Source organism: Leptodactylus fuscus, chromosome 3 (assembly GCF_031893055.1).
Source record: "Leptodactylus fuscus isolate aLepFus1 chromosome 3, aLepFus1.hap2, whole genome shotgun sequence".
Lineage (NCBI taxonomy): Eukaryota > Metazoa > Chordata > Amphibia > Anura > Leptodactylidae > Leptodactylus > Leptodactylus fuscus.
The window spans coordinates 140,265,036-140,290,488 of record NC_134267.1 but is presented as its reverse complement, the minus strand read 5'-3'; the positions used below and the strand labels follow the sequence as shown (position 1 = coordinate 140,290,488).

Here is a 25,453-nt window from a genome sequence, read left to right as displayed (position 1 = left end):
GTTTTATACCTATCATTACTGTTTGTTACGTATTTATAATGATGTGCATGATGCCTCTGAATAAGTGTAAGAGAGTTAGAGAACACAGTCATGTATGTGCCATAGCAGCTAGTCTCCATGTACCAGCTAAGGGACAACTGAGAATTAAAGAGAAAGCTTACAAACAGGAAAGCTGCTATAAATGCAGAAAACAAGAAACATAATAGCCAGAAAAAGTGTTACTGACATACGCACATGGCAGCCTATCCTTGAAAAACACCTGAAAGTTTGATATGTCTTAAAGATTTTTTTCCATTTTTTCTCTATATGATTTATTTGTACAGATGCTATCAAAATAGTGCTATTCAGTTCTCAAGGCCTTAAGCTGAAAAAATTAGAACGCAAACCTATGAGACGATACACCCGTAATGTTCAAGGTCAATCCCCTGGTAAAATACCGCCAGCTGAGAGCGGTATGCAAGCTTCCTAATTCTATAAAAATTCTGCTGCAGTTCTACAGCTGCTTTCTAGGACTATGTCTTGAAAGCACAATGAGGTCATGCATGGAAGTGTTCTCTTACCAAAAGGGAGTACTTGAGGTTAACACCATTGCGCAATAAGATAGTTTAAAAGTTTACAATAGCATTTCCAGGGCTTCTTAAAAAGTAAGCAGGAGGCATTTCCAGTAGGATTATCTCTAGTATAATGTGGGATGCAGAGATGCAGAGTCATTGTGGGGCAGGGGCGGACACAGACAGAGGTGGGACCCTGTGCAGGAAAAGTTAGTGGTCGCTTGTTTTCTGATATTTCAGCAGAGATCGCCACCTTTATGTAATTCTAGCAATCTATCAGTAATTATTAGCTATAGAGTGCATTAGCTTAGACATTTACCCACAATGTAATAGACATTAGAAAGCTATTGTTAATGTTATAGGGCTTCCTGACCTACTGGACCTACTGAACCCATCTGCAGGTGCACAGGTTAAACCAATGGTATGTCCAGTGGCGTAACTACCACCATAGCAGCGGTAGCAGCTGCCACAGGGCCCGGGACATTAGGGGCCCGGTGACAGCTGCTACTGCTGCTGTCATTATGCTCGGAGGTCTTTTCGGACCCCCGAGTATAATGATCGGGGTCCCCTTTGGTGGAATACTTTCCACCAACAGGGGGCCCCGAAGCTGCAGCAACGGCTGAGACACAGGAGCTGCAGGTCTGGCTCCTGTCAGCGCTGCAGAACGTTCCCCCTCTCTCCTCCCCCCCTCCCTTTCTCTGCTGTCCTCTGCCCACCAATGAGAGGAGGAGGCGGGGCTTATCCCTGCCGTCCTGCACAGAAGAGAAGAGGAAGAAGCTGCTCCAGGAAAATGAAACTGAAGATACACAGGTACGTATTGGGGTTACTATACTTATTACTATCAGGCATTTGGGGGGATTACTTGTGTTTTAGTAACTCCATGTGCCTCATAGTAATAGCAGTTAACCCCATCATCTCCCTCACATTAACCCCTGTTTGCCTCACCATAAGAGTTACTGATATGTGAGACATTTGGGGGTAATAGTAATGAAGATACTTTATTATTACCTCCATGTCTCTCACATATCAGTAACTCTTATGTGAGGTACACAAGGCTTAATGTGAGGGAGATGATGGGGTTAACTGCTATTAATATGAGGCACATGGAGTTACTAAATTGTAATGCACAGGACCAGATTTTTTTTTTATCCACAATTTGTCCTGGTATAGCGGTCAGCGGTGACAGTATTTAGTCCTGTAGGGGCCACTAAGGGACATAATACTGTGTGCAGGGGGCCACTATTGGGTATAATACTGTGTGCAGGGGCCACTAAGAGACATAATACTGTGTGCAGGGGCCACTATGGGACATAATAGAGCGCGCAGGAATGCGTAGGAGGGACTCGGTCGAGATCTTCGGTGTCGGGGGGGCCCCATGTCAAAAGTTCGCCACAGGGCCCCGCCATTCCTAGTTACGCCACTGGGTATGTCCGCCTCTTTCCTGTGCCCTTGACATTTTAAAGAAGCAGTTTCAGTACAGATGTAATAGCCAGTGCTCTCTGCTGCTGAAGCCCAGTGCCTCAGTGCCCTCAATAGTTGCTCAGTATATTGGCTTGCAGGAGGGAAGCCTCTACCATGGTGCTGTTTCCAGATAAAATATGGTCTTAGAAAATAAATATTTTATAGTCCATACCATGCAAATTTAGTAAAAACTTCAATCATAGGCACACATTATTTTTGTACCCTAAGGGCCCATGCACACATCCATTGCTTTCAATCTATGGTCCACAATTGTAGATAATATGCAGACACATTTATGTCTCTGGTCCCATATACACATTTGTAGTTTTTACTAATCTGTGTCCAAGCTGTAGAAACTATCTACAAAATATGGAGCAGGTCCTACTGATTCATGCAAGTGTAGGGGATCATACAAGTCTTTTTGTGAATATGTGATGATTACCGATGACATACTGCTGTAATATGGACTTGTTTTATGCAGATGGTGGATCAGTAAAATCCACTATGGCCATGTGCATATGGCCCAAAGAAGAAATTCAGTCAAAATGATCCGGTCTATAATAACTTCAATTAGGAATATAATTTTGGTTTTCCTGTGATCTTGAACCACATCTGATTTCCAGAATAAACAGAATTCTTGGCATTGTTCAGAGATTTCAGTTTCTTAAAGAGGTTGTCCAAGAACTAGTTATCGATTACCTATCCCTAAAGACGTTTTGCAGTCTTCATTATTGATGATTTATCCTTAAGATACCGTAAGTCATCAATTAAAGGTCAGCAGAGGTTCAATCACCAGGACTCCCACTGATCAGCTGTCTGAAGATACTGCAATGAGTGAGTTCTGCAGGCTCTTTACTACTTACCAAACACAGCTCTGTACAATCGTAATTGAATGGTGCTGAGATGCAAACCGGCCTTATGACCCATGAAGCAGAAGCAGCACTCATGGAGAGCAGCTGCCACTTCAAACAGCCAATGAATGTGGATTGTAGGTGTCAAACCCTGCATATCTTCAATTAATGACCTATAGAAAAGAGCAAGCCAGTTCATAATGGCCAGGGTCTGTTACCAATTTTACAAAAATTATAGTTCGGCCAAATCTAAAAATTTTTAGGTTTGCCACCCATGAACCACTACATACTCTGGGTCTTTTCAAACTCCATAAGTATAATAAGGTAAGGGGAAGGTATGTAAACATGACAAAAATAGTCATACTCACCTCTCCTGGGCTCTATCACAGCTTCTGGAATGGGTTCCCATGCTCTTCAGGCTTCCTCAAGCCTCCTGGAAGATGTCAGCAACCCCAGAGAACCACTGAGACTATGATTGGGATTCAACGTTTATGCGGGGCGTGCCAAAGTCATGATGCTTAGATGCAAGAGTCATGATGTCAGTCTTTTTTTGTAGCCTTTTTTAACTTTTCTTTTCATATTGATTTACGTGATTAAGGTTGGCTACAATTCAGTTTTTTTTAATTTGACTATTTTTTCATATTTTTCTATTAAATGTTTTATATAGTAATTACTTTTCACAATACTTCTGTGACTGGGAAATCTGAAGTTATTATTATTATTATTATTATTGTTTATTTATATAGCACCATTAATTCCATGGTGCTTTACATTTGGGGGAAAAAGATAGACTTACCTTGTAAATGTATGCTATAAATTCACAATGGAGTGGTATAAAGCACAGAACCAGGGGCTGTTCATTGATTGTGCATGGTTGTTAACAGGTTAATATAAAGTACACATACTTTCTGTATTGTGATACATGTCTACCATCATAGATACTTTTTGTAGATGGGCTTGTGTACTGTGATACTCTGTAATAAAGTTAAGCTTAATGTTTAGGTTGATTATAAACATATATACTGTATATATATATATATATATATATATATATATATATATATTTATTTATTTACATACTACACAGTTTCCCCCTGACTATAGAGATTGACTAGGTCAGAGTAGGAAGTCCAGTATTATGAATGAATGTTGAGGGTAAACGCACTTGTTCATTTTTCATCTTGCTCCCACAGTTGATAGCGTCTCTGTACATCTCTAGTATTCTCAGCTGTTCATACCATGTTGCTGAGCTGGCTGTAAATTGATCTGTTGATACCTAAAACAGCTTGGAATTTCTTGGCTGTCATCTTGAATGTACTGTGTTAGGGAGATCTTCTCTGGTGACATTTGTCTATCTGTATATACTGGGCACTCTTTGGAAAATACTTAAGGTGCCAAGATGAGAACATCACATTTAAGTATAAATGTCAGTCCAAGCGTCAGTTCCCATCACCATCAGTTTCTCTCTTTGCTCCTTTAAAACTGAACTTTAGTAATTTTTATTGAAAAATGGTAAAACATGAAGTATAAAGAACACAGCAGAGTACATAGTATATATGGAAAAGGATTCATATTGAAGATCTTTAATACTATTAAAAATTACTATGCATAAAAGAAAAAAAGACTAATGGAGGTCGAGACTTCTCAGTATCAAGTACAGAGAAAACAAATAGAAGAAAAAAGGAAGGACATTAAGGGGAGTCTGTCACTAGAACGTAGACTATCAGCCGTGCCCCGCAGATTGATTCAAGTGACCCTCACCTACTTATGGCTAAGGCCCAACATTGCGAAAAAACATCAGAAAAAAAATGCTGCACTTTACAATAACATCAAAAATTATAGTTATTCTCACACACATATTGCAGAGAGGGCTGCGGAAAAGCTACATTGTAAAAAATGCAGCATATTTATTATAGATGTGGAATTGTGATTTTGTGTTTTCATTATAGATTTGATAGGGGAAGGAAAAAGATGAAAAAGCATTTGGCTTCATGGGGTCTTAGGATAACAGTGTTTTCTCCTTGTGAATTGTTTCTTCCATAGCCAAAATATCACTGTTTTTGTCAATATACACATTACATATTTGGAGCAATGAGGGCATTGGGGGTTGCAATTACAACATCTTTGTTATTCCAAAGAGCTCATTTTCATATTGAAATGGAAAACAGTGATAGCTTGGTACTAATTCACAAGAGGAAAACACTTGATACAGATGACCCCAACCTATCTATCTGCGGGTTTGGATTCATATGTTGGGTTCTGATAACAGAAGATATTGTGCAAAGCCACCACCAATGATCAGTCTGCAGACTTTCACAGAGATCCCATATTTCACTTTAATCAACTGACTTTGTATTGTGGTAAAAGAGAATTTCATGTGGAAGAATAAGTCTATCTGTGAGGCTTAAAGGGGCTGTCCACTGGATGAAATATCTATACATTGTATTTAAATCTAAGAAAATGTAACTTACTAATAAACCTTATTATACTGAATCGGCAAGGATCATGTTATTGCCACCCTGCTCTCCTGGTCCTGGACCTTCCACTACCCCATAATTTTGAAGCAGCTCTCTGTCTTCAGTGGACTCTGCCTCAGTGTATTAGCTAAGCTGGCTCTCTTCTCAATCACAGCTGATGCAGAGTCAGAGGAGAGCTGGCTCAGATAATGTACTGAGACATCCAGTCCTCCGAAGTAAGTATGTCACCCACACAGAGGGGGGGGGGGGGGGATTCCAGCTCTTGGTGGAAAAAATGCAGAAGTGGAGGCTTGGCACTATAAGAAAGGACATTGAAAAATAAGACAATACGAGCACATTTGACAAATAAAATATATTAAGTTCTTTTGAAATAAATAAATAAAAATAAATAAATAGATTTTTTTTCTCCTGTTGGGCATCCCCCTGAAACCAGGACACATGCTTCCAGAAAAAGCACCATACCACTGTTTTTATCTGGTATTGCAGCTTACCTTACCTTACCTTTTCACATTGTCAGTGTAAAATAAGTAAACATTTATCTCCTCTGCTATTAAACTTTATATTGTCATGTCCTTCATTTTCTTATTTGCCACTTTTTATGCAATTGACACTAAATGGTAAGGCTTGGGACTGTGTGGTGAGAATTTTTGGCCCCTTGGTTCCATGATCAATTGCCTCTTTATAACACAGAATGGAATAAACGTTCATTTTATTGGCTTTGATGTATTCACTATAATCCGGGGGGCAATACAATGTATCTCATTGCAATGATGAGGCACCATGGGGCACCCAAACATCCATAACATTATTGTAATAACACAGTAAAGCTCTCATATACTTTCCAATATAAGCTATTGTCAATATATGGAAGACATTTTTTTCAAATTACATTACTCTGCTCTGCAATACTTTTCATTCAGTTGTTCCACTTTTTGCATGTTTTTCTTTTTTCATAATATAGAGCACAATATATGGATGTGTATTCTAACACTGTAGCTTACATATGTTGCTAGTTAAACAGCAAAGCTTTGACTCTATTAGTAAACTTTCTTCTGTTCCTTTCCAATTTGGAATACATTGACAGCATTCTCTTCCATGCAGTGCCACCAAGTGGTATGCTCAAGAATTACAGTTATTCTTTCTGTAGAGAACCTTGTAATAAAACATTTGCTGTGTTTTTCCCTAATAATGTTTGTTATATATTGTTTGTTATGGCTAGTAAGGATACAGACTGAGGCTTGACCACTAGGCAAACTGAAAATTGTATTTTTATTGCTGGCAAGTGTGATGGCACTGAGGTGCTGTATGTTCAGTAATGTGAAGAATTAACTTAAAATAGCGTATTTTGTAATAATAATGTTATTTTAATGTTCTCTTTAGATCTACTATTAATGACACTGCCACATACACGGCTGTTGCAAGGAATGTGCATGGACAGTCATCTACCAACTCTGCCGTGGTTGTGAAACGTAAGTGCAAGATTGAAGCTCAAAATTCAGAACATATCTGGACCCATAGGTTCTTGTATCCGTTACTTTAGACTCCAAGCAAGAACATAAATAAATAATTGGGCAGATTTACCAATAGACAGTATTTACTGAACTGATAGTTCTCTTACATTATGGCATTTGGACTGACCGCCATGTTATTAAAGTCCTGACACGACTTGGGGGGCCTTGACATGGCTTCCCATTGCTGATTCAGCTTAGATGGGTGAGATTATTCAGCAGGGTGTCCCGTGCCACCAACTCTTCAGCTGATTCAGCTATTGGAGGAAGATCAAACACCATGCTTATTTTTTCAGTATTCTGGGTTTAATTCTGCCTTCCATTGAAAACAATGGGATGCAGAATCAGGGAGGAATCAGTGCCAGATTCCACCATGTAACTATACCTTAAATATATAAATAATGCATTAAATCTACGCAAGCTCATAGCACGGCTCTCCGTAGTGCAGGAGATATGAATATGTCTTCAGAATTCTCCTTCAGGCTAAGGCCCCCCATGTTTTTTGAGCTAAATGTAGTAGTGGCTACAGAAGGAATGGTAAATATCTAGGAAGCATTTATACTGCTCCTTTTGCTCAATCCATTCCTGGCTTTAGCTCAAAAAACCACAGGAAAATCTGCAACAAAAAAGCAGTTTTTTGTTTTTTTTTTCAATGTGGGGCCTCAGGCTAAGCCCCCATAATGTTTTTATGGGAAACGTGTAATGATGCAACCCCTTGTAATACAATATACATTTTTTAGGGTACCGATCAGAAGATGAAGCTCTACATCCAGGTTATAGACCACACTGTAAGTATGCCTTCTTTTACCAATACTATGAGCATACTATACACACCTATGTGAGTTATACAGAGTGAAAAAAATTATTGACATTCTTTAAAAACTTGTGATTTGTGATGTAATGTCTTGAAATGTACAATCTTGGATAATTTTTTTTTGAAAGTTTTTATTACAATATTATTATTCAGCATAGATAACGTTGCGTACCACATGCCAAGACCATATAAAGGGGTTTTACAAGATTAGAAAAACATGGCTATCGTCATTTAATACGTACTGCATACTTTAAGGGTCCTAAAAGCATACCTTGTATTATAAAATAACTTTTAATTAATGAATAGTGTAGGTGAATGTAAGAAACATTGTCGTATATCTGTATTAACCTTTCATTTACCATTCAGTCTATGCAGAGCGGAGGGGGAGGAGGAGGCTGCTTCAGAAGAAAAACACAATGCAGCTGATGAGCTCTGCTATACTTTCTAACTAAGATAGCTCTTTTGACCCAACCATATCTAGTAAGATAATGTTATACAACTATACAGCCTCCACCTCCCTCCTCCAATCTTCACAGATGATGCCAGGATACAGTGCTATTAGACATAGAGAAGTAAACTTTATGTTTTTTTTAATAAGAAATATTTTATTATAGTCATCTGTACTATTCAATTTTGAAAAATTGGCTTTTATATGTGTTTGTCTGCTTTCCAAGCCTTTTCCATTTGCTGTAAACCAAGCACTGCACTGTACATTGTATCGAAGTTGTGTCTGGTATAATGGTGTCACTTGAATAGAACTGAGCTGTAGAAAAACCACGTGATTGTGGTCAGTATAGATTCCGTGTGTGAACATACTGCGCAGCTAGCTGCGATGTTATACCGATGCAGTTGCACCGGCATCCTGTCGCGACATTCCACTCTGGATTACCCCGAATGAATGGACCTAATCGGGAGGGTGTCTCGCACCATGGAAGCAGTTTCCGCTAGCGGAAAAAAGAAGCAAGCGGCTCCCATTGAAGTCATTAGGAGCCGTTTTTGGCAGTGGATTTTGAGGTGGATTCCACTGCCAAAAAATTCTGTGTGAACAAGCCCTTACTAAGAGGAGTTGATTGACAAAGATGCCAGAAGTTGGGCCCTTACCAGTCTGAAATTTATGGCCTAATATAAGGATGAGTCATCCATTTAAAATTCATAGAAATCTCCTTTAGATGACAACATTTTGGCTGCATTTTAGCCACCATGAAGGGGAATTAACTACACATGGATTCATATATCCATTGGTGGAAGCTGAAGACAAAAGCAGGGGAAGCAGTTCCATGCTAGTCTCCCCTCTCATAGTGGTTGCCATTGTAATCAAATGATCTTTTATCAATACACATCAACCTTTTTTAATTTTTATTATTACAAGTGACCACTATTTAACAGAGAACTTTATACTTTGCACATGGTACAGCAAGATCTGCTTAAATACAATGCTGCAGTTCAGTACGCAGAAAATTATTCTGGATTACTTCATGCTTGACAGCATTTGATCCATTTTCATAACAATATGCTACACTTACTCAGTATATATAATGCTAAAATATCAATAAATTAATCTAAATGAAATAACATACTGTATAATGTAATGCAATGATAATAGACTCATTTGCCGTTTAACCTCAATAATTCAATAGAAATGTTTCAAAGCAACTTATCAATAAACAGTGATTGAGAGATGATAGAAGATGACAACTATATAGACAGATTTGATATGTTTTTACTAATAATCACTTCCATATAATTTCAGTGCCTTTGACAGCAGCAGTTTGTTTCACCCACATTGATGTGAAATTCCAGGAAACATTTGGTGTCACATTTGGAGTGGAAGGTGAAACAGTTACTTTGTCTTGCTCTGTGCTCTTAACTCCTGACCTCAGCAGACTGCGACCTGAAGCTGAGTGGTACAGAGACGGTGAGTGACTTAGAATTCAATGAACAAATGAATTGTTAAATGTCCTGCTGAATATTCTGATGACTGAACACTGAATACATCACAGTTTAAACATCAAAATGTCCTCTCTATATATAGTAGTGGAACACCCTTCACATGGGTGACAAATTGAACCAACACAAATTGGAGTTGTCTGGGCCTCTACCGTAAAGGGAATCTACAAGCTCCCTCAAGCTCAATATATTCAACTTGCTACATTACAATGATATATTGTATACCTTTGTTATATATCACACGCTTGTAGATTTGCAGAAAAACAATTTTGAAGTCATACAAATTAGGAAATTGGGGCACTTTGGGTGGGCTCGCAGACCTCGGAGCACTGCTCTTACTGTAGTAGGATGGGAGATGTCATAGCAGTGAGAGGATCAACTCAAACTTCAGAAGGTGATGCAGGTAGTATATGGTAGAAGTCTGAGTGGCAAAAGCAGTGCTCCAGGGAGTTGAAGACCAACCTCCAGTGCACCATATGTCTCATCTGTATAAGACCTAAGGTTGTTTTTCTCCAAACCACAAAGTTGGCATACATAACAGAGGTATGCTTTCTATCACTGTAATGTGCTCTGTAACATTGCAACATGGTGGTGATAGTAGGGGAGGTGGTAGAGTATGCTGTGTCATGGCACATTGATGTCAGATAGTTTGTAAATAAGGTTCAAATCACAGAGAAATAAACCACAGCTATTTTACACTACTTCTAAGACTGGAGATATTTAGATGAAGGTGAGATTATGAGCCATTTCTTATTACTATGTACTGAAAATACATTGTTGTTCTCTTCCGAGTTTTTGGCCATGACATGATTTTATGGCTAACAACTTTACACTCAATTTGCTTCACATATTGTCCTGGTGCTGCCCTGGGTTTACTGCCACACCAATATACATCCAGTCATTATATTCACCTCATAAAACATCTACCAAACACATACAGCTAACATAATATATACAGTATCTTCTAGGCCTGTCCTATTCATTGCATTGGAGGGTATGTATTATCCAGGCCTGAGTCAATCTGACAAACAGTGGTGACTGACAAACAGCATTTGGAATGCCAAACTCATATGGGAAAAGTATGCAATTTCAATGCAGTTTCACATACTGTAATACACAATATTGCCAAATTCTTTTTCTACTGAATATACACAAAAATAAATAAAAAAATAAAGAAGAAAAGAAAAGCTGAAAAAAACAAGAACCCCCTTCTTGCCTGCCCATCCCCTTCTTGACATCAGTTTCTGCAATTCGATCAAATACTTAGGAAAGTTCTGAAATTGTAACCATTTTGCCTAAGTCCTTGAGAAGTCATCTTTCTTTTACCTACTAGAAGAAATCAATTCTCCCATAATTTTATTCAGCTTTCTCAACCTCAGGCTAACTGTAGGAGGACTCTGGACTCTCCATAGTGCAGGAATACATGCTGTTACCAGAAACTTGAAGAGAGAAGTTTTATACACCATCAAAGGGATATCCCCATGATGCAGAAGGGAGAGACATGATCCCATGTCATCCAAACTCTCAACCAGATATTTTGTTATTCAACCTATTTCTCTTCAAAAGGTTTTCAGAGTCTTGCATTCCCCCAAAAATTCTCATACTCACATCTCCAACAATTAGATGGATATGAATTCTTAATCCTATGTATCTTCAAAGGAACCTGATACCATCTAGTCATGATCTTATATCTTGTCTCTTGCATCTTACTTCATGCAGAAGATCTGTTTGTGTCCAATTGATTCCTTGGCTACTCTCTAACTACTCATTGGTGTATCCAGGATAAATCATCCGAAACAACCATAATATAACAGCTGTGTAGGGTTTCAGTTGGATGTATACTTTGTGCAACATGATACAATTGAACTACTAGCCAAATCTGTTATACTGTCTCTAGAGCAAATGTAACAGTTATCTCTTGTTGTACATTTAATCTGCAATTGTTTGGCTACATTGTGAATTTACCTACATGACCATTTCATAAAGGAAATACCATCTGTACCAAGTCAAGGGGAGTATCAAGCCAAAGTCTGTTTATATGTTAGTATATACAGTTAAAATAAATGGAAAATGTTTGAGTATGAATAGAGATGACGTATTTGTCTGTGTGATATGATTCCCTTTTCAGATTCCATCCTTGCACTTCACTTGTTTACAATCGGATTTCCTTTTCAGATGTCCTGATAAAAGAATCCAAGTGGCACCAGCTGCATTTTGGAGAGGGACGTGCTTCCCTGTCATTCTCCCATTTGAATAAGGATGATGAAGGATTGTATACTGTAAGAATGGTCACCAGAGGAGGAGTCAATCAGCACAGTGGATTCCTGTTTGTCGCTGGTATTTGTCAGATTCAGTGATGCTATTATATGTATGCTACTAAATATATGTTATTGCATGTACATTCCTGAAATAATATTTTTGAGGCATTATATATATTTTTATATACATATTGTAAATATGTAATAATAGCTATACAGTAACCTACACCTACGCTAAAAAAAATAGTATTTTGGAAACACAAAGACAGATGTTTGACCGCTGCTTCAACCTTTGTCCACTTGGTAGAATTCTTAGAGTTTTTGTCATGAGGTATGGATTTAGTATGAATTAGAAAACACTCAGAAGCAGTAGAATTGGCACTACAAAAAATGCTATATAGTGGCAGGCATGTCGAGAGGAAAAAATATATATACCATGTGGTCGGGTGTAACCAAGTCTAATTCAGGTGGTGCTCACTCCCAGATAGATAGCACATAAGTCCACAGCAAAAATAGAAATAATGCGGGCACTCACCCAAGGTGTCATTAAAACTTTTCAGGCTTTATTCCACTTCATTAAAAGCAACAAAGAGAGAGAGAGGCATGCAGAGATGGAACACAGCAGTGATGATCGTTTCGCACCTCTCAGGTGCTTTTTCAAGCTTACTTACTTGGTTCATACTAAGCTTGAAAAAGCACCTGAGAGGTGTGAAACGATCATCGCTGCTGTTTTTCATCTCTGCATACATCTCTTCTCCAGACTTGTTTCTAACAAATGACATTAAATGCCAGTCCGGAATCCTGCATGGGGGAAGTAATTTGCCCCAATGTGCGGTTTGTACAGCACGTGAAGAGGCTTGTGGTTTACAATAGGATAATGGTGATTTGTATACAACAAGGCAACACTTGAGGTTGTTTAGGCTAAAATATTATTCTTAAATTAGGCCAGGGGAGATGAAAAAAAATCATACTCACCTGTTGCCGAAGCTTCGATGTCCTCCCAGTGCGGTCTGGCTTTGCTGCTTGGCTTTCTTGTTGCAGTGTAATTCCTTGCCAGCTGTGACGCCCGCTGGTTGGCCTCAGTGATCACATGTGGTGGAGACTTCTGCCAGAAGACAACAGAGCTGCAAAATGGAACAGTTTTGTTTTTTTTTACATATCCCCCAATTTATTTAAAAAATGTAATTTTAGCCTGGACAACCACTTAATTAAAATAACATGTTATTATGTAGCCTGAAAGCCACTGTGGAATTTGATTTACACATAACTGGTCTAGAAAGTACACACAGTGAGGGAATTTTTTAATTCCTGCACCCTAGAATTCCAGTGCAAAAGTCACATTATAGATTACTGACTTTTTGAACTCATTTGCACAAAAATTTACAACTTTTTGCATTTTGCACAACTCACTCAACTTTTGAAAAGTGGGTGGGAAAGGAAGCATTATTAGCTTCTTCAGCTGCCTGTAATCCAGATTTATCAGATTTACTTGAGATAGACTTATCAACTGTTATGTGGAGTATCATCTCAAAACAGAAGTATTATGCTTACTGTATATACACATCAGATTTACCAAACACTATGTGACCTTTGACAACATTGACACAAACTCCAGCAAAACTAACATTAAAAATTCCCCTTATGATAAGTCTGCCCCAGAGACTTCTAAAACCACAGATCCAGAATGCACCAAGGCTTGAATAATTGCTTATTTACCTTGCAAAAAAACGTTATTTTTTCAATCTAAAATTAACTGGGCAGTAAGAATATCTGCTAGCACATAAAATGCAATATTGGAACTAATGTGTATTGTATCTCGTATATATTCACACCTACTAGCACAGTCCTTATTGAAATCCCTAATATGTCAATACTTCTATTGCAGATGCTGCAGCTTTGGTGGCAGGGGCACCAGGTGCTCCAATGGATGTCGAATGCCATGATGCGAATAAAGATTACGTTATTGTCTCTTGGAAGCCTCCAAATACAGCCAGCGAGGCTCCAGTGATTGGATACTTTGTTGATAAGTAAGTATTTCTACCTAGGCATGTGGAGGGTTCTGTTAGGGTCATATCCTACCACATATACCTACCAGAATTACTGTTTGTGAGTAGAGAGATCCCATTTACATCAAAACCCGGAGCAGTAAGAACAGATTTATGCCAGATTTAACATATGCCTTCACGTGAACAATTTCCTGTATGTGCTGCTTGACTTCACCACCACCTTGTTCTGGATATTTGCTTTACTTGTCATTTTTGTTCATATACTGTATTTTGTTAATTTTACACTACTGTTTACTCATACATCGACAATGATAAAATTAATACATCTTATTATGAATGTATAAATTATCTTTTCGGATCCTTCGCTCTTCCATATGTAATTTGAAAACAAAATGTATCACAAAGACCCATATTTTCACTTTTTTTTATTTTTTATCAAGGTCCCCTCAAATTTGACTGTAGGTGGTATATACATTCATAACACTATTATTTATATTGCTTTTTTTGACAGATGTGAAGTTGGCACTGAAAACTGGATCCAGTGCAATGATTCTCCTGTTAAAATCTGCAAATATCCTGTGACTGGTCTGTTTGAAGGACGATCTTACATTTTCCGTATTCGCGCAGTTAATAAGGCTGGTATCAGTAGACCATCAAGAGTGTCAATTGCTGTTGCAGCTTTGGACCCTGCTGATCTATCACGTCTTCAAAGTAGGTGCATACATCCTTATTAAAGGGAACCTGTCAGGTGTTTTTTTTACACCATAAATCGTCTCCATGATCTGTAGGATCAAGTAATGATCTTTCCATTGACGTGCCTCTGTAATGTTTCTGTTGCAGCAAAGTGAAGTCAAATTTTTGAAAGCATAAAAAGTCATATTAAAATTAATATTATAAATTAAGTAGTCACAGAAGACAGAGAGCCCCTCTGTCCCCTTGCTCACCACACCTCCTCCTTACTCATGTACCTCACAGTCCTCTCATTCCCTGATGTCACGAGGGAAATGTCATGCTGGCGGGATTTTTAGATAGGGAATAGCCTGGCTGGACTGAAGCTGCTCCACCAGGACTACTTAGGTCAATTTCCATATGACTTTTTATGCTTTCAAACATTTATAACTTCATTTAACTGCAACATAAAGATTACAGAGGGGAACCAATAAAAAGGGAATTACTTCTGCACATGATGGAGCCAATTTATGGTGGAAAAACAACTGGACAGGTTCCCTTTAAGTACCTTTGAAATATGTTATGTTTATTAGAGATGAGCGAACAGTAAAATGTTCGAGGTTCGATATTCATTTCGAGTAGCCCCTCAATATTCGACTACTCGAATCGAATATCGAACCCTATTATAGCCTATGGGGGGAAAATGCTCGTTTCAGGGGTAGGCAACATTCGATCAAATTATACTTACCAAGTACACGAGTGAGGGTCAGGCTGGATGCTCCGAGAAGTCTTCTCTGTGCAGCGTCCCCGCAGCATCTTCCGGCTCTGAATTCTCTCTGCCAGGCATCAGTCCTGGGCAGAGCCGACTGCGCATGTCCGCACTACAAGCGGGCATGCGCAGTCGGCTCTGCCCAGGCCCGATGCCTGGCAGAGTGAATTCAGAGCCGGAAGACGCCACAGGGAAGCTGCACGGAGAAGACTTCTAAAGGTAGGAGAAGAACCAGCGTTGATTGGCCGACTGTATAGCATTCGGCCAATCAATGCTGGTTCTGCATCAAACTTTTCCATTCGAATAGCGAGTGGTGCTCGATTGAGTACAAGTATTTCGAATACCGTAGTATTCGATTGAATTCCTACTCGATCGAATACTACTCGCTCATCTCTAATGTTTATGCTAGACAAATGGATTAATAAAGATATACAGTACTATAGGTAGTTATACTTGGGTGGACAGAAGGAAGATGATAGATAGATAGATAGATAGATAGATAGATAGATAGATAGATAGATAGATGACATAGTTATGAGGGCTGTATAGGCAGCAGTCGATACTAGGTCCTAGAAGCTGAGAGAGTTCGGAGACCTCAAACAGCATAATAAGATACCAGTATTATACATAACACATGGTAAGCTGGGGCTCTATTAAAGATTTTGCAGCCGCGCCTAGGGACATCCATTTACACCTGAGTATAATGTAGTAATGCATTTTCTGTACTGCTCTTTATCCATTGCCAGGATGATCTGCTTCTGTGGACACCTGCAGGGAATGGTTCTATGTTATTTATCAGATGCACTGTACAAACTTTTCAGAATCCAGAAAAGGCTCCTATTATTATTAGCTTCATAGAAACTGATTTACAACCTCCAGCAGCTCTTTATTTTATTTTTTTACCACCAATTTTTCCACATTTTGGGGTCTTTGGAACCAATTATTCTTTTTTTTAAAATAGAATTGTAGTGTCCAATGGTTTGCACTTGGACGATGGGCGTCTTGGAATCAATTATCCGCTGTAGTTATAATTTTGAGCTCAGATGTATTGTAAATCTGTATAAAATAAATCCCGGAGATGATGAGATTCTGTCTCCTTAACTCATATGCATATTTATGTGTTGACTCCTTGTACAATAGTGAACATTTAATCAATACACTTCTTTATTACCACTTACTGCAGAAAGATGAAACATATATTGAACACAGCTCCCACAAGACCGAGATATAAAAACAGATGTCAGAGTATATTCCACCACAATAGAACATAAAAAAGCCTTGTTATACCTTTGAGTCAATAAATCAAAGGGTTATATCTAAAGGCAAGAATACAGAAAGCTTTGTTCTTATGCAGCTAAAATGCAATTTATGCTAGGGATTTTGTTAGATCACATGCACCTTTGTGTCCTCATGTTAACAAAACAAAGACAACACAACTTAAAAATGTATGTCTAAAATATAATACTGTATACAGTCAACGTATAATACATATCACACGGATAGCATTATGAAGCAATGCAGCTCTGTATAATGTGATGTAAATTATTCTGTCTTCACAGAAATCCATCTGGATGGAGGACGAGATATTGTCATCTATCAGGATGACCTGGAAGGTATTTTCCCATCATTAATTTGACATGTTCACTTTTCTTTTTAATGACACTGTATTGGATAGCAGACTTCCAAAATGCTTTGGTCTGTAGCAGTAAAGGATTTGTTTGGTCAAACTCAACTTCTTTTTAGCATGTAATGTTAAGTAATCTTACGCTAATAAAGGAGGATCATTTGGGGCTCTTTTCTATTACTTAGAGGCAAAAGCTGTTTTAATGGAGGCAGTTCCATGGAAAACAATGGAGGAGAAATCTGTTTAATAAGAGTTGTATACAATGCAAGTTTTGCACCAAAACTAACACTTCAGCAAGCACTCTGATTGTTGGTTTATGTTGAGTGCGTATCAAGATATTGTCACAAATCTCTGTAAAGTATCAATATGTGTATCCAACACCTTTAATGTATCTATGTAATTAGGTAGATATCATCCACCCCAGAACCTATTTCAGACCCTTCCAATTTTTTTTTCCAAACATGAAAAAATTATAAGAGAGGGAAGATGGTAGCAAAAAAGCTTAAAATATTCTTGAAGAAAAAAAAACCCTCTTTCATTAATATTAAAAATAAAGTAAATGTAACATTATATTTAGATATAACTCAATAACAAGCTTTGTTCTGTCTAACTATGGATCTCATTTAGGTGAAGTCAAAATTCCTGGACCACCCACAAATGTCCAGGCATTGGAAACCAGTAAAACATATGTTGTTCTCAGCTGGGATCCACCTGTTCCCCGTGGCAGAGATCCATTGGTTTATTACATTGAGAAGGTAAATAAGTGCATGATAAAAGAGAGTCGCTTCATTACTCTGGTGTATTTTTAGAGATGTTCTACTATTGTAACCAATCTCAGGTTTTATCATTATGGAAAATATATTTAGCTTTAATTCTTTAGTTAAACCATGTTAGATATAAGGCAAGCTTTGGAACTGAAATCTACTTTGGTAAGCCTTCGTTTTTGGGTTATCTGGTTGAAATGTGATGATGATGATGATAATAATAATAATAATAATAATAATAATAATAATAATAATAATAATAATGAGCTGGAAAATAAAAAACACCACCAAAAGAATAATAATGTCCTTGATTCTACTGCTGCCTGTAGCTACTGTGAACATTTAGACATGTGAAGTAGGATTTGGCTTCTTGAGTGATCAGGACCATCCCCACCATTTAGTTGGGTATGGCTAACAACTAAAGTCATATACACAATGAACAGCGCATGTTTAGGACCAATAATGAATTGATTATAACAGAGACTGTGTTGCTCATACAATTCTGTAAAATGGTGTTACGTTTTTATATGGTCTCAATTAGAAAAATTCATTTCAGCACATTTTTATCTATCTGCAAAAAAAAAAAAAAGCCTCTTAACATAAATATTTGACCTGAACAACCTGAACAATAGGTTATTTTCTCATGGCACATTCCTGTTAACCTTGAATTGAATGGATAAAGAAAATGAATAGGTTTAATAGACATGTATCTAGTTCTCTGCTCTTCAAACATGGCCTGAGTTTAATCTTTTCTTGCTTTATTATAGACAATGGTTGGCAGTGGGAGCTGGCAGAGAGTCAACTCTGAGATCCCAGTACGATCACCACGTTTTGCAGTATTTGATTTAGCAGAAGGAAAATCGTACAATTTCAGAGTTATTGCTGTCAACAAGCATGGTGTTAGTGAGCCTTCTGAAGTCACGCCACCAATACAAGCACAGGAACGTCTAGGTAAATGAACTTTTTGATGCTGCTTTAATACTGTCAAGACTATTTATGTGTTTTGTCACAGCAACATATACACAATTCCAGATGCAGCAGAGAGGAAATTTCCCCTTTAAGCAACATTTAGTGATATCATCATAAGTAAAAAATATGCAAATCTATTCTCCAGGATGTAATTAGGAGAACAGTGCACTTTGTACGCCGCCCTCTAGAGGGCAGCATCCTTAACATCATGCATGACTCAGTTAAAAAGTCTATTTCATGATGTGGATTTAATTGCCAGTCATGCATGATGTTAAGGATGCTGCCCTCTATAGGGTGGCCTACAGAGTGCACTGTTCTCCTAATTACATCCTGGAGAATAGATTTGCATATTTTTTACCCAGAATCCCTAGCGGAATGACTTGTAAGTTTCTGTACTGTCTATGTAGGCACACACTCTCCCTGATGTGTACGATTATCCCCTGACCCTGATATCATCATGTGTTAGCTGTTTTGTCTTTATAGGACTACATGTAAATATATAGATTAATAATACCTTAGAAAGGTAGCAGAATGCACAAATAAGAGACTGAAATCAGATCCACTCTTTTTGCAAATAAATTCAAGAACTGGCTATAGTTTAACATGCATATATACAGGGCTTAAATGCTCTTATTCTTGATTTATTTCCCTTGTTATGTTATGCACTCTTGTTTATTTATGCTAGATTTATATGCTTGTCTTTTTTTAAGCTGTACCATCTGCTCCTGGTCGTATATTGGCATCCAGAAACACTAGAACATCAGTTGTCGTACAGTTTGATAAACCTAAGGTAGAGGAAGAATTAATTGGATACTACATAGACTCATCTGTGGTGGGCTCTAATCATTGGGATCATTGCAATCACAAACCTATTAAATATAACAGGTAAGCTGCTTGTCTGTCAATGTATGATGCTTAAAGAGGTTATCCAGTTTTTAAAAGTATGGGCCAAATAACAGGATGCATCAATACAAAACATTTTGTAATATATATACAGCTTAAATTCAGCCCCATTTATCTAATTTATTTTCAGGTCATTAGCCACTGCTGTGACGTTCTGTTTGCAATATCATTCCTCCCTCCCTTGTGAGCTGTTCAGCAAGATAACAAACCATTATCATGTGACCTCCTCGCCCCTCCAAGCCATATATATATATATATATATATATATATATATATATATATATATATTTATAACAAATGTGTGTTAACCACTTTCGGACCACCCATAGACTATGTATGTCCGGAAGGTGGTTGCCTTGTTTAGACAGGACGTACCGGTACATCCTGTCAGAACACAGCAGCAGCTATCAGATCATGCAGCTGCTGATACTGGGAGCTGACTGTAACTTCAGCTGGAGCTCCCAGACAGAAGGCAGGGAAGGTTAATTACTTTCCCTGCCTTCTCGATCGCTGTATACACAGCTATGGGCGCCGCCATGATGCAGCTGCTCTCTGACCATGTAGTCATGTGATCTTCTAAGAGCTGCTGGGTCCTACAGGATCTAAGATCAGCTCTGTAAGTCTAAGAACAGCATGCAGCAGGCTGTATTCCTACTGCAACTGGGGCTAAAGCAGTCCCATGAGGGCTCCTTCAGAGAAAGTGGCTTCATTAGCTTGGTAGCAAATAAGCATTGCTCTATAATTATTTTTGGTTAGTGAACCACTCTGTGATGTCACTAAAATGGCATTTTATGAACTTGACCTTTTCATATAGAATCATTATGAAAGTTATACCAATAATAGTTGGAAAGCATTGCGTCATAAATGAATGCCTATTGTTTGAACTATCTATGATATAAAACTGAAGATCATGAACCTACAAGGCTCTGCTTACTCTACTGTCAGAATTTCACTACATGGGAGACTAACAATAGAGCTGCTTTCAATGGATCAAATGGAAATTGAATGTATCCTAAATAATCATACTGAGTTTAATAGGTTCCATCAGCCTTTTTTTTTTACCACAAAACAATAACTCTGTTAAATAGATAACATCAGGTACTAATCACATCTGTAACTGGTGACATCTTCAAGAAAGGCTTAGATGATTTTGAATGCTGGGTTCACATCAACGCTTGCACTTTATTCAGGGATTCTGTTTTGGGTGGAAACCGAATGGAAACCTCACGGACCCCTTTATAGCCATTGGGGTCCGCGTGTTTCCAAAGTTAACCGCTTTTTTTTATGCGGATTAGGTTTCTTTTCAGGGGATACCCAAACGGACCCCCCCAAATGGAAACCCGAACGCAGATATGTATCTAGCCTTAGAGTAAAGTAAGATATACAATAATGTAAATGTACAGGATTCTAATTTGAATGTTAATGCAGTCTGATCGGCATTTGGGATAAAGAATAAAAGTGTTGCAATATTATAGTTATAGTTCATTCCATCACTTTACATTCTTACGGATACAGATGTTATGCAGCATGGTCTCATTATACAGTATACAGCAGTGTCAGGTAATTGGCACTTAGATGGTGAATCCGGCTTTAGCTTTTGCACTGACACCCAGGGTTTTTAGCCTTGCTTCTGACTACATGCTTGAATTTTACTTTGATTATTTCAGATGTAAGTTCCTGGATAAGAGATATATAATAAGCTCGACCTGTCTCTCACACATTCTTAGTGAAGATAACGCAGAAATTAACTGCATTTAATCCGCACTTCTTCATACAATATGTGACAAATGTAGACTATAATATAGTAGTTATACAAAAAAAGAAGTGAGCAGTTCAATGAGCTTGTGATAATATTACCAAATTCTTTCCCTCAGATTCGTAGTTCATGGTTTAACATTTGGAGAGCAGTATATTTTCCGTGTAAAGGCTGTTAATGCTGTCGGTGTCAGTGAAAATTCGCAAGAATCTGAAGCTATAACCGTTAAAGCTGCTCTAAGTAAGTATAAAGTAATAAATGGATTTCTGCCCTTTAAGGATTTTTTTTCTGTCGATTTTTATAGAAGTTCCTAAATCACAAGGCCACTTGACATTGATCAAATAGAAGTTTTGGAATTCAAAAAATGTAATGTTAAAAATGTGATATTTTACACTCATATATCTTGATATATCTGAGATTTAGTGATTATTTATAGAGCTTTGTGTATTTTTCATATTGCCTTAGGAAAAAAGAAACCTTGGTAAGAAAGGGACAAACTCCAAACTATAGAAAAGATCTGAAAGATAGTCGGGAAAAGTGAATTTATCTGTGGATGCAAAATACAGTAATAAAACTTATCAGAGCGTTTGCTACATTTATGCAGTCTAGGAAATTGTATCTGAGATAAACATGAATAACTTAACTAAATCAATCAAGAAAACTGACGTGAGCTACACCTGAAATCTACTGCAGTTCCCGACTAACGTAAATGTAATTTCTGGTGCATGGGACCCCCCATGGTGAACTAGAATTATTAGGAAACTGACGCTTTTTATAATAAATCTGGCACATTCACCACCAGCGCTGTCAATATTGAGAATACAGAACACCACGCAAGTTCTAAAGGGATTATCGGCTTTTCAAAACTTATGTTCCCTCCATAGGATAGAGCATCCATTTTACGTTGGCATAGTCTTACTGTCAGGACCTCCCTAGATTATCTGTTTCCCTATGTTGGCATGAGCTGTACTGTATCCCATTCAGGTTTAGGAGATAATGGGATAATGAATTAGTTCATCAGCTGACAGCAAAATGCTGAGGGATTGAAACTATGGCGCAAATGTACTAATTCTTGTCTAATATTTCAAGATCTTAAATTTAAGCAGCCCATGCACATTAGATTTATATTGGTGAAACCATGTGATTTCAACAATTTGATAGACCATCTAATGTGTATAGGGTCTTTTGGATTCTCCCGCCAGCAGCAGATAACAGGGAACATAAGGATTTCAACTGCCTTTTGTGCTTGTGCTTAATGGATTTTAGCAAGATGACTGTCAACAGAATAAGTGATCTGCTCAAAACCAACAGGCCAATTTTAGGTCAAGCAGTCTAAAAAAGGTTCCAAATTTTTGAATGTGGCACATGCTTAATTATAAATTTGGTGCATATTTAGACACTTTACCCCACCTGTTTGTTGTCATATTTGTGACAATTTTTTTACACAATTTTGACATGTTGGTAGAGTTTAAAGAGGACCTTTCACCTGCTCCACCAACTCCAACTTTTTGTATTCTACTGAATCCAGCACAGTTGGAAATTATTTTACAGCCCTCCACTCTTTCTGACCAATCAGAACCATTAGCTTCAGCTCTACATATTCTGATTAGGTTCTCTATTGTCAAGTGGCTGTTCCCTGTTTGTCTGTTCCATCTCAGGACCAACCCAGGCCCTGAAACTACAGAGCCTAGTCAGCATATCTGATCCTTAAACTAATAATCTAACGGCTACTAATTGTTCAGGAATGGTGGACATATTGAAGGATACAAAGAATCGGAGTTGGTGGAGGTCATGAAAGTCCTACTAATGCACCAGTATTTCTTTTCTATGTAGAGTGCAATTTCCTTCTTCATGGTAACTCCATGTTGATAAATATGGTGCATCTACTGTGGCTTGCTTTTTTTGAACATAGGTTGTTTTTATACTTTCAAGTGTCAGAAAATCGTTGCATGGATTATTTTGCTTTTCAACCTGAACTTTCTTGAATGAAATTGCAAAAAAATGGTACAGTAACAATGACAAATATACTCAATAAGGTTGTCTTATTTCCCTAATAAATATGGACAGATGGGATAAATACAAGGATAGAAGACACAAGAACTTCTACGTATACCAATTTAAATATTTGCCCTGTAAATTCTTTTAAACTAAAATCTATGTTATGAAATATTTTCTACTACTGGAAATAAAATACATTTATAGTTGTAAAATAACTGTGGCTAAGGTAGGAACAATTTGTTTTAAGGAGCCAATTCTAGTGATTATTTTACATGAAAGAATTTCTTCTGAAATCTCAAAGAGAATTAAAGTATACTTAAATTCCAGATTTTACAATAAATTTATTGTTACATTGTTTCTACCTAGAGGTAATGTATTACTAACAATTTTTCTTTATTTCTAATTTATTTTATGTAATGTATCATAACATTTGTCTTCCCAAACATCTAAATGTCTAGTGGCTTTAATTATCATTTATTTGCCTTGCAGTTAACAAGAGACATGTGGAGCATATTGATAACATGGTAGAGTACTAGAGTGACCCCTCGTTCACATCTGCATTGGTAATCCATTCGAGGAGTCCTCATGGGGACCCCCCAAATGGACTACCAAATGTATTTGCAAGTGCTGTGCAGTAAAAGCACACAGACCCCATAGACTATAATGGGGTCTGTGTGCTTGCCACGAGATCTCCACATGAGTCATGAAGACAGAAAAGTGTATTGTGAAGTACTTTCCTCTCCGCATGTTCGCTGTGGAGATCTCGATCGTGTGAATGCTCCATTAGCATTTGTGCAAAAGTCTCCAAATTTTTCTATGTAATATTTAGTAGTATCACACCTTTGCTTTTTTCCTTCTTTCTACAGTTTCCAAAATTCTTAAGTTACTTATAAAAGTGCCAAAAATACATAATAAGGTTGGCACACCCAACGTTTTTCATTTATTTCAAGCAATATGTGACAAAATTCTGCCACATTATCTGCTCTTGGTGTAATATTATGTATATGTATATATAGCTTTGTTTGATATTCCGCCTGATGGCCATAAACATGTCTACAGACAGCTGTAATAGTGGATAACACAGTGTATCTCTACCTCATGTTGATGTATTTTTAATATTCCCTTTGTTCCCATTATTCTAGGAGGTGGTATACCACATGGTAGGTCTTTTCTAGCGTGTTCATGCGCACAGTTCATTGGCACTGAAATTTGTAATAATTTCGATCACAAATCACCATAAAACCACTTTCACTGTTTTGTTGATAGGCAATTGAATGCCATTGAGAGCACAGATATGTTATGGACTCACTTTTCTTTGACTGCAAACACATGGCCAGAAAATGAATGCAAATTCCACATAATGATAATAAACAGGCCTTAATAACATTTAACACTCGTTTTTCCTTTTCGATGTTCTTGTGCAGAGAGCTAAAACTTCAGAATATAGGACTGTTCGGATATGTACAGAGAATAAATAAAGATCTTTTTCTTGACAGCAACTCCTTCACATCCTTATGGAATTACCCTTCTGAACTGTGATGGCCAATCCATGACTCTAGGCTGGAAATTACCCAAATTTTCTGGAGGAGCCAATATCAGTGGATATTATATTGATAAGAGAGAAGCTAATCATCTGAATTGGCATGAAGTGAACAGTAAACAATTTACAGAAAGGATCTATAAGGTTTGTCCTCACTTTGTTTTATACTTTAATATTGTATGTAAAGTTCAACATAAATCTCAGAATATTGCAGTCCCTGCAAAGTGGATAGGAATTTAGTGAATCCCATACACACAATACAGAGATATATGCCCAGTGGACATGCTGTGATTTCAAAAACCATTGTGGTTTTGGAAATTGCATGTCAATTATAAAAACGGAAATCCCGGCAGTTTTCCTATAGGTATAATGGAAGCAGATAGTCTTTCTGTGAAAAGCATTGCAGGAAAAACCGTGATGCGTTGGTGCCATGTTTTTTTCCTGTGGTTTATTTTTGCTGAGACCTGCTATGTGAGCCCTTAGCCTTAAGTTCTGTTCAGATAATGTTTATTACATCCATTAAGGCTCCATTCCAATCACGTTTTTACAGCCATTTAACAGATGCAAATGGAAGGCTATCTGTTTACA

The 25,453-nt window shown here is 37.6% G+C and overlaps 1 protein-coding gene across 2 annotated transcripts in view; it reads left to right on the top strand.

Moving 5' to 3' along the window:
- The window catches only part of MYOM2 (myomesin 2), a 135,039-nt gene that overhangs the window by 34,347 nt on the left and 75,239 nt on the right, over nucleotides 1-25,453 (top strand). For both annotated transcript variants that reach the window (XM_075268413.1, XM_075268412.1), the window contains 12 exons: nucleotides 6,721-6,809; nucleotides 7,589-7,636; nucleotides 9,413-9,577; nucleotides 11,785-11,946; nucleotides 13,753-13,894; nucleotides 14,385-14,584; nucleotides 16,871-16,924; nucleotides 17,563-17,690; nucleotides 18,467-18,650; nucleotides 19,379-19,553; nucleotides 21,446-21,567; nucleotides 24,822-25,009. In XM_075268413.1, coding sequence (XP_075124514.1) covers nucleotides 6,721-6,809; nucleotides 7,589-7,636; nucleotides 9,413-9,577; nucleotides 11,785-11,946; nucleotides 13,753-13,894; nucleotides 14,385-14,584; nucleotides 16,871-16,924; nucleotides 17,563-17,690; nucleotides 18,467-18,650; nucleotides 19,379-19,553; nucleotides 21,446-21,567; nucleotides 24,822-25,009 — 1,657 coding nt within the window. The remainder of the gene's footprint in view (nucleotides 1-6,720; nucleotides 6,810-7,588; nucleotides 7,637-9,412; nucleotides 9,578-11,784; nucleotides 11,947-13,752; nucleotides 13,895-14,384; nucleotides 14,585-16,870; nucleotides 16,925-17,562; nucleotides 17,691-18,466; nucleotides 18,651-19,378; nucleotides 19,554-21,445; nucleotides 21,568-24,821; nucleotides 25,010-25,453) is intronic.